This window comes from Amphibalanus amphitrite, unplaced genomic scaffold, assembly GCF_019059575.1.
Source record: "Amphibalanus amphitrite isolate SeventyFive unplaced genomic scaffold, NRLGWU_Aamphi_draft 000980F_arrow, whole genome shotgun sequence".
Taxonomy (NCBI): domain Eukaryota; kingdom Metazoa; phylum Arthropoda; class Thecostraca; order Balanomorpha; family Balanidae; genus Amphibalanus; species Amphibalanus amphitrite.
In genome coordinates this window covers 81,646-97,692 of record NW_024882474.1, presented here as the reverse complement: position 1 = coordinate 97,692, position 16,047 = coordinate 81,646, and the positions used below count along the sequence as shown (strand labels likewise).

Below are 16,047 nucleotides of genomic sequence, written 5' to 3'. Positions count from 1 at the left end.
GACCTGTCAGCGCTCACAGAGCTGTCTCGTGAGCTCCACACCGCGGTGAGCGTCTTACAGTGTTTACACTACGATCACGACCTTGCCGCCGCCACGAACGTCACCACTGTGACTGGGAAGCTACCAGCCTCCCTCGCCTGGAGGTGGGGCGAGCACATGGTGGAAAACGGCATCACTCGTCCGACGCTCGTCGATCTCGACGAATGGCTTCGCCGTCATGTGTCGGCTGGTCGGTTGGCCTTGAACGTGACCACCAAGCAGCTGCCGAAGGTCGAGGCTTATGACGCTGAGTGCCGCCCGAGACGCGTGTTTACCACCGCGTCGGCGCGGCCCACGCCGGCGGCTGTAAAGCGGGAGAGGACAGCTGCCATAAAGTCATCAGCGGACCGACACAGTGACTGGTGTACCATGTGTCAGCAAACACACGAGCTCCAGCACTGTGACGAATTTCTCGCGCTGACTGTGAGTGAGAAGGCAGAGTTCGTCGGCAGAAACGGACTGTGCTTTAACTGCCTGGGTCGCGATCACATCAGCGCCACGTGTCCCAGTGATGCACGATGTGACGCGGAGCACTGCGGCAGGCGCCATCACACGCTGTTACACAATGGAGGACGAGTGTTTCCGCTGCGCGATTGCGATGATGGTACGCCGTCATCTGCCAAACATGTCGGCACCGCATCGGCCGAGCCTCACAATGACATTCTCTTGCAGGTGGTGCCCATCACCGTAAATGGGCCGGCAGGTAGCCGCACCACGAACGCACTCTTCGACCTGGGGAGTCAGGTCACACTGATCACCGACGACCTGTGTTACCGACTCGGCATCTCGGGGCCCACCGACAAATTGGTGCTGAGTACGCTGAGTGGGACCCAAACGACGACGTCACGACGCGTATCCTTCGCCGTTGAGGCTGTGGGCGGAGACGGCAGGGCACACCGTATACGAAACGCCCAAACGACGCCGACGTTAAACGTGTCAGCGAAGGCCATGGACTGCACGGTGGCAAAGGAGGAATGGCCGCACCTGGCCGACCTGGATCTCCCCAGCGCCACCCGCGACCCGGTGGAGGTGCTCCTGGGGACGGACGCCATCGAACTAATTGTGCCACGGGAAGTGATTGCAGGACCGACGGGAACGCCGTGCGCCGTAAGGACGCTGTTGGGATGGACGGTGACCGGGCGGAAGTCGGAACGCTCGGTGCTCGATGGTGAACACGTTGTCAATCACGTTCGTGTCAGTGATAAAACGAGTGCAGTCGCTGACCTTCACACCCAGGAATCATCAGAGACGACCCAGTGGTGTCACGCAGCCGAGCCGCCGGGCCCGGCCGACATCTTCAGCAGAGGCGGCCCGGGGACGGACCTCGCCCCCGGCGGACCGTGGATACGAGGTCCAGCTGCGCGGTCCGGCCCGGCCGCCCTCTCCGACGACGAGACGAGGGTGACAGCGTACGTCACCGAGCGAGCGGAGCCGGTCGTAAACGGCAGTGACTTCTCGTCCTGCCTCATGGACTCAGGCGGCCTGCTCAGAGTCGGTGGCCGTCGCTGGAAGCGGAAGAACACGCAGCCGCATGATCGCTCCTGGCGACGCCGGCGGCGAGAGTGTCTCCCCGCGCACGCTGACCGCACACTGCATGTCGATCATGGATACGACCGAGGTCAGGGTTGGCGAACCAGTGCGGCTGACCGACGGAGACGTACCGCGTGGACGCCGGCCGATGGGACGAGCGGAGTGTATGACCCCGGTGTAGGCGGTCGTATCCGCGCCGTGGATGCGACGACTGCCACCGGCCAATACAGGCGGCCTGTCAACCGCCTCTGCCGCCTCGAGTGCGACGGTGACGGACAGTATTGATGGGATAATATGCGCGCGCGTGGGACGACTGAAGTGAGTCGTTTACGACCCTGCCGTGCCGCCGGCGAGCAGTGTCGAGATCTGGACATCTATTAGTGTTTCCTGCCCTCGTCATTCGCGGTGTAAGCGTGTCTGTGTGCGTGTGCGTGTGAGAGTGAGCCGCTCACTCTGTCCGCGGTCAATGGTCATTTGTGTTTAGTGTTCAGCCATTAGCTATCAACCGTGAGCCGTGTGACGATGCTACGCGTTCACTGTGACAGTGTCCCTCCCGGCCCACTTGGCCGGTCGGTCTACGAATGAGCTAGTTTACGACCTTAGAGTGCGCAGTGTTAGATTAGTCTATGGTACCACGCCCATGTTAGCGCTAGTTTCTGTTCGCGTCCGCTCCGTTCGGTAATGCAATGTGTGTTATGTGTTGTACGCTGGGTGCTGGGTGTTTGTGTGTCGGCAATGTGACGGCACTGTCACTGCCGCCAGTGCCTCTCGAGCGAGTGTTCGTAGTTAACGACATGCGTCAGTGCGTGACAACGGTGACAGTGACCGGCGGCCGGGACCGCGCCGTCGTATAGTTTTACGACTGGGCGCGTGATTGTTGTCAGGAATGACCTCCGCCCCGGCCAGACTCTGTAGTGCGTAATGCGTATTGTATGTGAGTGTATGCATATTGCACACGGTGTGCGGATCGTGGCGAGTGTGTGCGTGCGTACGAGACGCTTGAACGATTGCTCGCTAGTTGTTGGATTTTCCGCGGATGATCGCGAAAAACCGGGCCGGCTATGTTAGCGAGCAAATAGGCATTTTTGATATCTTCGCAAAGACGGCCGGCGCTCGGAGCGCGGCGGTCGGTCCGCCGCGCCACGCCGCTCACATATGTGTCATCTGGCCCCTGTCCTGGTTCTCATGCCCACGTGTTGTGCGTACCACGAGGGCTGAGACGGGACGGGGGCCTGACAGTCTTCGACGGGACTCCACCGGTGCGCGACGGCCCGGTGCACGACGTGGCCGACGTGGCCTTACGTACGACGCGGCCACGTGGCCCTCCGAGAACGATTCAGTGAACCGCATTTGTGACCGCCGTATTTTGTGCATTTTAATCGTTTCCGTTTCATTCAAGAATAGACTTTTACTTATATGAACAATAACTTTATGGTCCTCCGGGTGACGAAAGAGAACGAGTGAACGATAACGAGTGGCGCGCGAACATTTCCGTATCGAACGGGTAAACTGTACGATTCTCACGAACACTGCGGGATAAAGATATTCGCCGACGACAGCAAACTCTATCGACCTATCTGCTCTCCGTCCGACTCGGCATCCCTGCAGGAGGACCTGGACGCGGCACTTCACTGGGCCAGTCGGCTAGTTGTGCTACCCGGGTACTCACTTAGCCGTGAGGATCGTCCCGACGGCAGTGGCTACGGTGGAGTCGCCATTGCCACCAAAAACTCCATCACCTCTGTAGCGCTAAAACTCACAGTTCCGCCGTGCCGTGAGAGTCAGCTTGAATCCCAGTGGATCCTCCTAAAACTGGAGAAAGATCGTCAGCTAATTGTCTGCTCGCTCTACCGACCGCCCCGCTACTCGGACACTGCCCTACGCGCTGATTTCAACGATCTCGAGTCTCAGTTGCAACGGATCCTGATCGACCACCCCAAGGTTCCGTTTGTCATCTGCGGCGACCTAAACTGCGATTTGCTGAAACACCGGAGTTTCCGCGCGCGTATTCACCTAAGCGACTTTTTATCGGACTACTCTCTCGATCAACTGGTAACTGCACCCACGTACAGCTCCGGCTCGCTCCTAGACGTATGTATTGTCAAAACCCGTGAACTCGTGCTCGACTGTCATGTAAAACACTGTCACTTCAGCCCACACAAGTTGGTAAACGTGCTAGTTAACGTACCTAAACAGCGTAAAACTGCAACTGTCATCACTACCCGCTCAATCAACCGTGTCGATGTCGCGTCCCTAAATCATGACTTGATGTCCATCGAGTGGGACGAAGTGTTCACTGCAATGACCGTGCATGACAAATGGCAAGCTTTTCTGACTAATTTCTTACCCGTCCTAGATGACCATGCCCCTTTAAAGAACCTGACCATTAGAAACCCCACCGCTCCCCCCGTCTCAGCCTCCACCCGTGATATCATGGCCCAACGGCGCGCCGCACTACGTCTGCATGGTCGGGCATCTACAGTTTACAAAGACCTGAATCGTTCAGTCCGTTCTGCCGTTCGCCGTGACCGGCGCAACGTGATTCAGCGGGAAATTAGTGAACGCGGCCCCAGCAAGGTGTGGCAGGGAATCAAATCAGTCATAGCTGGTAAAAAAGGAAACAAAACAGTTCAACCCGTTGTAACCGCTGACGAACTAAACTCATTTTTCGTGTCCGTAGGCCCCCGTATTGCTACCGAGATCCGAAACCAAAACACAGGTACCTACACAAACGCACGGCTGCCACGCGTCGGCGCATGCGGTTTTCAGCCGAGGCCTATCTCTCTCGGTGAGCTCGAATGCACGGTTTTCAGAATGCGGAACTCAGCCGCCTGCGGAGCGGACGGTGTGTGCATCCGCATGCTAAAAACCAGTTTCTTGGCTATTGGCAGCGTCATACAGCACATCGTAAACACCTGCATCTCGAAATCTGACATCCCCGACCAATGGAAGCATTCCATAGTCCATCCCATTTTCAAATCCGGAAACCCATCTGACCCCAGCAACTTTCGACCCATTTCTCTAGTACCAGTTATCATGAAAGTTGTTGAACGAGTCATCCAGCAGCAGCTACAACACTATCTCTCTCAAAATTACCTTTTGGCATCTAGTCAGCATGGCTTCCGACCCCAGCATTCAACTGAAACAGCACTTTTGTCCGTCACCGACCGCATCCTAGCGGCCACGGACAGGGGAGAAATATCTTTCCTATGCCTTATCGATCTCAGCAAATGTTTCGATGTCATAGATCACAAACTCCTTCTCGACAAACTCGCACTGTACGGCATCGAAACTCCTTGGTTTAAATCATATCTAAAAGGTCACACACAAAGCGTTTCAATGACCGATGGATTCCAGCGCAGGGTACTGTCACGACCACTCCCTAACACTATGGGCGTGTTTCAAGGCTCGGCCCTGGGTCCTCTTTTATTCACGATTTTCTCAAACGATTTGGCGCTTCACGCCGATGATGCATGCGTTTTCCAATATGCAGATGATACCCAGCTTCTAGTGAGTGGTCCAAAAAACAATGTAAGTGGCCTTATTTTGCGCATGGAGGCCTCACTAGAAGCACTGAACAAATGGTTCCACTCAAACGCCCTGAAGGTTAACGCGAGCAAAACGCAACTTATGATATTCGGCAGCCGTCAAAATCTGAAACACTTGCCCCCAGTCGTCGTATCGTTTCGTGACGCGGAGCTGGAACCATGTGCGCAGGCAGGAAACCTCGGCGTGGTCTTTGACAGCTGTCTGACCTGGGAAGCCCATGTATCCGAGCTCAGCCGGAGGTGTATGGGCCTGCTCATCGGCCTCTCCCATGTGCGGCACTGTCTTCCCGATGGGGTCATCAAAACCATTGTTACAGCTTTAGTCATCTCCCGAGTAAATTACTGCCTCTCAGTTTACGGAAATGGAACAAAAAAGAACCTGAATCGACTCCAAAAGATCCTGAACTTCGCTACTCGAGTTATTTTTGGCCGCCGCAAATTCGACCACGTCACTGACCTGCGCGAGAAACTCAACTGGATGCCGCCCGAATATATGTACAAACTTCAAACTATGGCCACTGCACGTAAGGCGATACACTACGGCGAACCGGTAGCACTTGCCTCTATGTTTGCCAGAAACCGGGACTCCTCAACCAGGGATAGAAATACACGTCAGGATAACCTTCTCCAGCTCCAGCGTCCCCGACTAGAAACCGGTAAGCGGCGTTTCAGTTACCGTGCCGCCGCGCTCCTAAACGACCTACCTCCCGAACTTTCACAGCTGCCACCCTCTAAATTCGCACGCGCTGTCAAGTCTCTGTGGAAAAACGATAGACCATCGTGATAACCTGAATTAGGCACTCGTCTTGTATATAAGTACACGGTATGTTAGAAATCGTGCATATAGTCTTCCTGTGTGTGCGTGTGTGTGTGTGTTGTTGTTGTTTGACTGATCTTTGTTCCTGCATGCATATACCCGACACAGACTCTGGGCAGTAATCGCCACGCCATGTGTGGATCGCCCATGATCGTAAATACAATACAATACAATACAATACAGACAGGTGGCAGCTGGCATTCAACCCTGGAAAGTGCAAGGTGCTCCACATCGGCGGAGGCAACCAGCACCACACATACCGGATGGGGGGAACTACAGTCGCGGAGTCGGATGTCGAGAGAGACCTTGGCGTCCTCATGGATACCCAGCTCAAATTCCGGAAGCAGGCTGCTGCGGCCGTAAGGAAGGCAACACAAGTGATGGCAGTGATTCGTCGGTCCTTCCACCTGCTTGACAAATCAACCCTCCCCCTGCTCCTCAAGGCCCTTGTCCGACCCCACCTTGAGTACGGGAACCTAGTGTGGGGTCCCTTCAACCGGGCGGACCAGCGACTGGTAGAGCGGGTGCAGAGGCGGGCGACCAAGCTGGTTCCCGATCTTCGACACCTCCCGTATCGAGAGCGTCTGAAAGTGCTGCAGCTACCAACGCTGTACTACAGACGGAGGCGTGGAGATATGATCGCGGTTTATCAGCTGCTCCGCGGTGGACTGGACATGGACCCTCGCAACTTCTTCGAGATGGCAGCCGACAGAACTCCTGCTACAAGAGGACACCAATGGAGACTAGCCAAGCCGCGAGCGGTCTCCAGGATTCGGCGCAACGCGTTCTCCATCCGGGTCATCAACGACTGGAACAGCCTACCGTCAGTGGTCGTCGCATCCGACACCCTGAACCAATTCAAAAACCGGCTTGACACTCACTGGGCACACCATGCACACGACATCCCTCACGCAGATGAATAGTCAGACGCACGAGGAGCTCGACTAGAAAGGTTTCTAAAGGCCTAGTCTGGCCTATCCAAATTCTGTACTTCGTAAGTAAGTAAGTAAGTAAGTAAGTAAGTATCGGCGATGTTCAACAAGGCCTTCCACACCTATCTCCACGCCGAGGGTTGAGGCCTCACTTGGGCGGCCGCTCCTCCGCTGAGTACATAGACTCGGGGCGGCTCGCCAGTTCGAGCACGCAACGACCGGAGCGGAGACTTCTCGTCCCGAAACCTCTCCAGAGCCGCAGGCAGGGCGAATCTTCTGCTAGATTGACCAGCATGCTGACTAAATTCGGTGAACAGGGCCCTGTTTCACCGGTGATAGCAGCACGCTGCTATTACACGTGTCAAATTGGGTTTCCATGGAGACGTCAACATGCCTATTCCTCCAACACTACCAGAAGTGTGACGTCAGCTCGCGAAATGGAATAGCAGCGTGCTGCTATCACCGGTGAAACAGTCTTTCGCCAAAAAAAGAAAATCCGCGGCCGCCCTGCGCCGAAAAAAAAATCGGGTCCTAACCAGTCCTCGGTGCCTGGTTGTGTGCTCAGTTTGAGCCAAGCTGGCCCAGCCGTTCTTAACCCATGCCCTACTGGAGTGCTGAGGGTGTTTGAACACCCCCTGCAGTTTTTTTTTCATGAATGTCTATAGGTATAATGGGCAGTTATTATACATACATACTCACACTCTGAAATTTCTGCTATCTCTACAAAACACTTGTCTCGCGTCGCTCGCTCATCTGGCATAAATGGCATTCCCTATATTAATATTGTTCATACACCTATACCTACCTCGTGGCTTATGCCAGTTTCTCACTTCAATTGGCTCTCGTAGTCTTGGTCTTTTTCCCAGAGAGAAAATTTTGGATAGACTGAAAATGGCTGGATTTTACAGCAACTAAGTGCAACACTATAGGTAAATATCAGGGCTACAGAGTCGGAGTCAGAGTCAGTCGGACTCGACAGTTCTGTGGGCTGGGGTCAGAGTTGACACTGTATGGCCCAGTTTCATGCTGGATGCCTGTTTGCTGGGAAATGTCAGCTTTGTTTACCTTATTTAAGAGACGTGTTTTTTAAGCTAATGGTCATATTCCTCTTTTTACAAGTGTTTTGAGCGTAAAAGCAGACATCTCAGTTTGAGCCGATTTTTGGGAACCGGAGTTGTCAGGGTCGCCGAAAATCCATTGACTCTGCAGCCCTGCTGAGTGCTGAATACGTATTTGTATGCTTCACATTTTTATTTTCGTAGAAAAAAAAAATACGTTGTGTCAGATTGCATATTTGTTGCATATTTGCATATAGAATAGAACACCCTGGATCCGTTTGGAACCAGTGAGGGGCCTCTTTTTTACATTTGTGGTCAGCAATCGGACGTTTGAGAAACGGTGATGTCCCGGGTACCTGTCGGTCCGTCACTGACTGGCTCGGCTCCGACCGCTGCTGAATAGTTCACCGACGCCAGACGTTCACTCGAAGCCCTGGGCTCGATGGGTGTGGCTGATGTCTCTGCCGAAAAGTGGCCGACCACCCTGGGTTCAATTGGTGGCGTTGCTCGGTCGAATGTGGCAGCGACCAAAAGTGCATATGCGCCTGACCTTCGAAGCGTTCAACAAAGGAAGCTTTTAGTGCGGAGCCCGTTGCCAGTTGTCATTTCTCGGACAATGCATGAACTGACGCTTGTTTCTTAGAATTTGCGGACTCTTGACATCATATATGTGACGTACTCTGCTTGTTCGGCGGCCTGCTGTCCTCTCTGGGTCTTTTTTTAAGTTTTCTGTGGACTGCACTTCATAATCTTTTTGTGCGGAACAGCTTCCGCTTTTCCGCTCCATGTGTTCCCCCGGTAAAATGAGCGTGACGGGCTGGAAGGCCGGACTCACGCGGAGGCGACGTTTCCATTTAGCAGTCCTCGGGCGGTGGCGGCGATTAATTGGGCTGGGATGTTCGGACGGGGCGACCGACTGGCGCCGTAGGCTGTAGAGCAGGGACGGAGAAGAGGGGGGGGGGGGGGAGGGAAAAACGGACAGTGGGGAATGCGGCGCTATCTTGTCAAGGTTCGCTCCGTCTAAAAAGTCGAATTCATGCCTCGTTACGGCTTGATGGGACATCGTGAATCATATGTCATTTAATAGGAAAGTATGTAATTGGGCCTCTGGTAAGTTCAGCGACCTACCTCATTGTGTTGATTGTAAAGCTGATTGGCATGTTGATAGAGCGAAAATACACCATCCCACTGACGTGTTAGCGGCAGACCAGTGCGGATCCTGGTACAGTCGGGTTCGCGGGGAGGGGGCGGTTAGGAGGGACGCCTAACTGCGCAATCTCCGCCGGGCTGGGGCCCATTTCCTCCTAATGGTGTGCCACAGTCTGTATTGAGTGTGTACTGCCGCCGACCGCCCCTCTGGCCCCAGTAGAGTGCCCCCGGCCGCTGCGCTGCCCCAGTGGAGTGCCTCCGGTGGTCTCTGTGTCGTACCCCACGGCGTGTTGTGGCCGCTGTGCTGCCCCAGTGGAGTACCTCCGGTGGTCTCTGTGTCGTGCCCCACGGCGTGTTGTGGCCGCTGCGCTGCCCCAGTGGAGAGCCTTCGGTGGTCTCTGTGTCGTGCCCCACGGCGTGTCGGTCCCACAGCCACTGGTCACGGCAGCACGGCGTGGTGGCCCGCTGTGATAGGTATACCGCGTGCTATTGTAGGTACAGACCTTCATACGTGGTCCGTCCGAAACCAGGGTGTCTGCTGTATGCTACTGTGTGCTACCGCGCACAGTCGTTCCCACGAGTCCGTCCAGGTCTGCGGTGATTGCTGCGTGCTGCCTTCGCAGCCCCCCCCCCCCCCCATACACACATAGCCCCAGTCGGGTCGGTGTGCGGGGTGCTCAGCTACATACTACCTCGGTGTCTGGTGTGACCTGCCGGCTGGTGACCAGCTCCCAGAGGCCGATCGATGACCGGCGGGTCACCAGGCGCCGCCCCCGCCCCCGCCCGTCGCTGCTCGGTGCGCTGCCGGCGAGAGCGAGCTAAAGCCGCGGACAGGCTGCGGCCCATAGCCGGACAGCTCTCGACTTCTCCCTCTCTCTCCCTCTCCTTATGGCTCTGTCAGGCTATCAGTCACCGCTGACCATCAGCGAGGGAATGTCCTGCTCAAATCTTACCTTGTAGCTCCTCTATGAAGTCTGTGGAACAGTCCCCTGGGATGTCGGCTGGCTCTCGGCTATAGCTTTATTCTCGTAATCTGTCCATATGCCTCACGCTCCTAGATGGCCTTGGTGGTTATTAGTGTCGTTGCTCAATTATTTCTTCTAAAGATAAGCGGCTTTTTGGAACCTCCCCTGGCTTCCATTTACACCTGTCAGTTTCAGCGGACCGAACGCTGCCACTGACCTCACGCTCCAGTGGCCTTACGCTACTAAAAATACACCCACCGCCTCTGACCAGTTCGGAGCAGTCCGATCGCGAATCGGTGACCATTGACCAATCGCATACTCCTCAGTCAGTAGGCTGTTCCATGACGTGGCAGGTTTGGGGCGATGAAGCCATGACGAGCGGTGGTCAGAGTTCAGCATAAACACGGCTTTTTCGGGTGCGCAGTCTCCGCCGTGCCGCCCGCCAGTCTGTGCGTCTGTGGAGGGTCGGGTGTCATCAGACGGGGAGTGGCCGCGTGCGCCGCGCTGCAGCCCCTGTTTATACCGCGGTGATGACGACGGTGACGCGCTCGATGACGCGGTTGTTATTGTGATTGTTGACGCTGTTGGTGGCGGAGCCGGTAGTCCCCGATTTCGTACACTGAGACTGGGGTAATGGGGTGGTGAGGAATTAAAAGCGTTGTGATCGTTGGGTCGATATGTCCTGATTCTTTGGTCCAGTATTTTTTTTTTTTTAACAAACTGGTGTGAATTTATCCGTCAGGCCAGTCAGTATCCTACATATTTGTATCGGAATACAAGTGGCTGGGCAAACATATTGCGGTTTTTTCAGTTTTATCGGCTGTAACTCCTTTCTGGTGCAACCAGAAACGATTGACACGTTTGCTCATTTTCAAATCAGCTTAACTCGGCATGACTCCTGTTAACCAATGTGCATTTTGCAGTTCACCTAACACAACACTTAATTCACCTCATTCTAGACGTCAGCCCTCCTAACCCACCGGTGTCTTTTCAGACGTAGCGATGCGCGGCGGCGGCGGCGGCGGCTGGGCCGTGCTGGTCGTGCTGGCGGGCGTGGCGGCCGTGACCGCCGTGGAGTACACCAACCAATTCGCCGTGGTGGTGGCCGGCGGTCGGGAGCGCGCCGCACGGGCCGCCGCCAAACACGGCTGCTCCCTGGTCGACTCGGTACGAAACGGACGGGACGGGGGAACTCTAGATAGGTAATGTATTAGTTAAATCAGTGGATTAAGTCTACGCGGAAATGGTAATGATAACTACTGTGTATACTGTATATTTAACCAAACACAATGACCCCCCGTGCTCGCCTCACGCGGCCTCTCTGTGGAGTTCGTTGTGCCCCTGGATTTCCAGTCGGACTGGCATTCCGAGAAATCTGATACGGCGGTGATCTGGAGAGTTCCGACTCTGCCTTTTCTGCCGCTCTGCAGCCCCGCTCAAGAATTTTATCCCGTCACTCGAGCCATTTGGCCTCTGGGAGCAACTTTCCTAGGCCAGCTGTGGCGCTGGCAGCTTAGTACGGAATCATACCTTGTTAGGCTGCTTGAAAACAGTGTTTTTAGTGTTTAGTGCGATTGCAATATCTTTGTTTTGTTCTTACTAAGCACGGTGTCATTTTGATGACCGACGATCGCAGCAGATCGTTACACTCTATATGGTTTGTAATGCAAGTTGCGTTACAACTGATTTATTGATTAGAGTCGCTACCTGCTGACATGCGGGAATTTTCCTCGTGGGGCTCACTTCGAGAACCGCTAGCTGCATACAAATGCCAGTTGCAAAGGACCCCGTCATTACACCTAACTTGCGTGACTTTTGCGATTGCCAATACCATAAAATTTCATCGCTGGCTTATTACTTGCAAGGCAATACTCTGGCATGAATATTATTAGCACGGGACGTTGTTCGACAAAGGCTGCTCGTGTCTGTCCGTCTAGCGCAGACTCTGCAGCGTGTTACCGTTTCAGTCAACTTCAGCCTAACCTTCAGCCCTAGTCATGGTCAACTTAGTGAGCCTTCAATCAACTACGCCGGAGTCGTGGTACTCCCTAGCCGTGACCTTGACCGTGTTGTGACTTCCCCTCTCTTCCTGCCCTCTATTTCTCAGATCGGCGACCTGACGGACCACTACCTGTTTGAGTGTCACACGGTGCACAAACGCTCCACACAGCACTCCCAGCACCACACCGACCGGCTCCGGGAGACAGACGAGGTGAGGAGAGCCAGGGGAGAGTGGCTCCGGTGTGGTGCAGGGAGCGGGGAGGAGCAGAGGGAGAGGGGTGAGGAGCCTGGGAGGGGTGAGTCTGGAATGGGCCACGGTCGGAGGCGGGGAGAGTAAGCAGGATATAACGGTTTATGGACGAATTAAATGAGGCTAGACTATTGAGACGGATGAATGCACAAGGCTAGACGTAAGACTGGCAGTGAGATGAGTGCATTATTATACACTGCCTTTCCCCCGTCGTTCTTCTGCAGCATACATCACCAAGGATTGCTTCCCCTGTGTTCTAAGATTCGTCTTGCGTTTTATAGTGGAGTGGTGGCTAGCTGCTGCCCTAACGTAGAAGGTTAGCAGTCGCTGCTTCCCACACTGGGCTGCTGTAATGCAGCTGACTCTTTTGCCGTCATCTAAGCGCGTTTTACTGCCGGTTTTGTTTACTCATCGTATGTCGCGTGGAGCTGTATCGGAGCCGCTGAAATGACCGTACAGTGTGCAATATTCCCGTTGGTGACAGATCGCACTGGCAGTGACCCTCATCCCCTCATATTTGCTCAGATACTATGGGCGGATCAGCAGTACTACAAAACGCGCCGGAAGCGGGACGGCGCCGGTGACAGCGGCGGGCTGACTGAGGAGCTGCTGAACGAAATCTCAGACTCGGGGCCGTCCGCTGCCGGGCCGCTGCGGCGCGCCACCCTGAAGGAGGACCCTCCGCCGGCGCCGCAGGAGCCGCCGCCTCAGACGGAGTTCCGGCGCAGCACGGCGGCCGACTACTGGCCCGACCCGCTGTTCAAGGAACAGTGGTACCTGGTTAGTGCAGCCGGGGTGGCGTTCCAAACACTGCTGTGGTCTGGTGTTACTAATGCTTTGCAGTTCTAATCGTTACCCATCGCACATCTATGCTTTTGATGGACAATTTTTTTATATCTTGCCAGCAATCATTGAGCATCTCTTCCTCATCTTCTAATTGTATCTATCTTTTATCTGACCGCTCTATTTCTCCTCCGACCGCGCTGCATCTCCTCCTGACCGCTTCATCTCCCCTGACCGCCGTATCTCTTCCCTGACCGAGGTGTGTCTGTTCTGTGCCGTCAGAACGGCGGCGCCCGGGACGGCAGCGACATGAACGTGCTGCCCGCCTGGCAGCAGGGCTACCGCGGCCAGGGCGTGGTCGTCTCCATCCTGGACGACGGCATCCAGCCCAACCACCCGGACCTGGCCGCAAACTACGTGAGTCGCCGCGGCTGCAGACCGCTCTGAGCAACGAATACGGTCTAGCGTTACTTATATGGCAGCTTTCTCATCACATGATGCCTTAACTGGGAGCAATCGTACGTTTGCAGTGCACTTTTTTACGTTTTTACTGAAGCTGCATTGATTTCAGCTGCAATCACAAACTTGTACCGCGAGTTCACTGTGAGTTCAGTCCCAAGGGAAACGATGCAAAAACTGCTCTTCACTCCCGGCGTCGAGGGTGGAATGTCGATGTGACTAGCTTCTACAACCACTACTAAGCAGCAGTCCCTCCAACCGCCCTCTGGCCGCCAGCGACAGGCAGCCAGACGTGTAGAGCTCACAGAGATGTCAGAGTTTCGGGTGGTGTGGTTTACAGGCCACAGAGCTGTAATTGCCATAAATTTGTCAGAATGTTCTGAATAGGATGTAGTTGTGATTAGATGTCATCATCCTGTGTATTTATGCTGTGAGGGGTGATGTAACTCGACTGTTAATTGGATTGAAGTAGGTATCAGACTAGCCTGCCCTTGGCGACCTACTGTGATTGTGCAGGGTTTTACTGCGGTGCGGGGAGGGGGTACAGCCGACAGTGAAATCCAATCAGCTGGACAATACTGGGTCACGGGGGGTGGCTCACCGACTGCTCCGGGCAGTCAGTCTGTGGAACGGGATGTGGCCGTGTGGGTCGGTAGGAGGTCGTTTGGAACGTGCATACAGAACACAGCGGGTGGATGGGAGGAGATGGACTGGGGCCTACTGCGCACAACTAATTGCGTAGTTTTGCATTATCATAATATTTCCCAGTTTGACCATATGCCACTACGCTGTTCAGTGACGTATGGAGTGGATCAATGTTAGATAGATAGATAGATAGATAGATAGATGATGTATTAGGATCCTCCACAAAGTGGATTTTATGGTATCCACGTCAATACATAAATGCAAAACACTTTTGACAGACATTGCACAGACAAACCAACGCCAGACACCTATCTATCAAACATACAATGTTAAAATTGCACAGTAGTGCTAAACTGTGGCTACTCTAAAAATGAACACCCTATAAAAGTGGAAATATAGAAGGCAATGAAATAGGTGCATGACATCAGCATACAAGCTGATGGTAAAATATGTCAATGGCTACAAAATAGATAGAAATCCTTAAAGAAAATAAGAACCACTAAAATGCATACATGTAGGTAGATACTATATAGATAAAAAATAAAAGGCACGAGGACAGACCTATCACTTCAGAACACTGTTCCATGCAGCAACTGCTCTAAAAAGAAAACTGCGTCGCGCCATCTCTGTTTTGACGCGTGGCAACTGCAGCTGGCCACTCGCTGCTGCTCGGGTACTCTGGCCGGATATCTCAGAGCGATGCACGAGCTTCGCTCTCAGGATCTCCGATGCGTCTGACGCAGTGAGTAGTCGTTTTACAATCGAGATATCATGATCCTTCAGCATATCATCCAGCTTTCCCCATCCGAGCTGCTGCAGCACCGGTGTAACATGTTCGCGGCGGCCCAGTCCAGTTACAATCCTAGCACCGAAGTTCACAGCCTTCTGGATCCGCTTCTTCTGCTCTACCGTGCAGCTACCCCAAACACTGATACAATAGCGCACATGTGGAAGGACTAGCGCTTCAACGAGCAGGCGCTTGGTATCCTCTGGTAGTCGGTGACGCATCCTGGCCAGGCCTATCAACACAGCGTAGCAGCGCTGCACAGCTGCTGATACATGTTTTTCCCACGTCAGATGCCGATCAATGATGACGCCCAGAACCTTGACACTTTGAGCTGGGAGAATCGTATCTGTTCCAAATTTAACTGAGAAATTTTTCTCAAAGATTTTCCGCTTCGATTTAATAATAACCATTTCCGTTTTGGATGGATTTATCCTCAGTCTGTTCTGAGTGAACCACTTAAATGCAGTGGAGAGGTTACGTTCGACTCGATTTTTAAGAATGTCACTGTTTGAAGGCAGTTCTGTGTCCAGGAATTGGGCGTCATCTGCGTACAAAATCACTTTGCCGTAGGGCATGTGTGCGGTCAGGTCGTTCGTAAAAAGTAAAAATAGAACAGGTCCCAAAATGGATCCCTGGATCACACCATGCGTGACGTCATAGGCACGTGTCGACCCCCCTCTGATGACCTGAGTCCGCCCCTGAAGCCAGTCAGCAAACCAGTCAGGTTGGATACCATACCAACCCAGCTTGTCCAGGAGACGGCCGTGCTCGACGCTGTCAAACGCCTTCGACGTGTCTGCTGTTACTAGTGACGTCACTTGTCCTCGGTCGATGTTCTCAGTGGCGTATGTGACAGCGTCCAGCACAGCCGCCTCCGTGGACAGACCGGGACGGAAACCATACTGCTGCGGGCACAAAATGCAATGACTCGATAGATACGTCATCAGCTGGGTACATATCACTCGTTCACACAGTTTAGCAACTACAGGTAAAATGGAAATCGGTCGATAGTTGCTGGGATCACTCTTGTCACCGCCCTTGAAGAGGGGAGTGACAGTCGCCGCTTTCCATTCCCGAGGCATGT

The 16,047-nt window shown here is 54.0% G+C and overlaps 1 protein-coding gene across 2 annotated transcripts in view; it reads left to right on the top strand.

Moving 5' to 3' along the window:
- LOC122368830 (furin-like protease 2) overlaps positions 1-16,047 on the top strand; it is a 68,904-nt gene that overhangs the window by 16,440 nt on the left and 36,417 nt on the right. For both annotated transcript variants that reach the window (XM_043343093.1, XM_043343094.1), the window contains exons 2-5: positions 11,033-11,205; positions 12,146-12,250; positions 12,815-13,069; positions 13,355-13,489. In XM_043343093.1, the coding sequence (XP_043199028.1) occupies positions 11,041-11,205; positions 12,146-12,250; positions 12,815-13,069; positions 13,355-13,489 (660 nt within the window). In that variant the 5' untranslated portion in view covers positions 11,033-11,040. The remainder of the gene's footprint in view (positions 1-11,032; positions 11,206-12,145; positions 12,251-12,814; positions 13,070-13,354; positions 13,490-16,047) is intronic.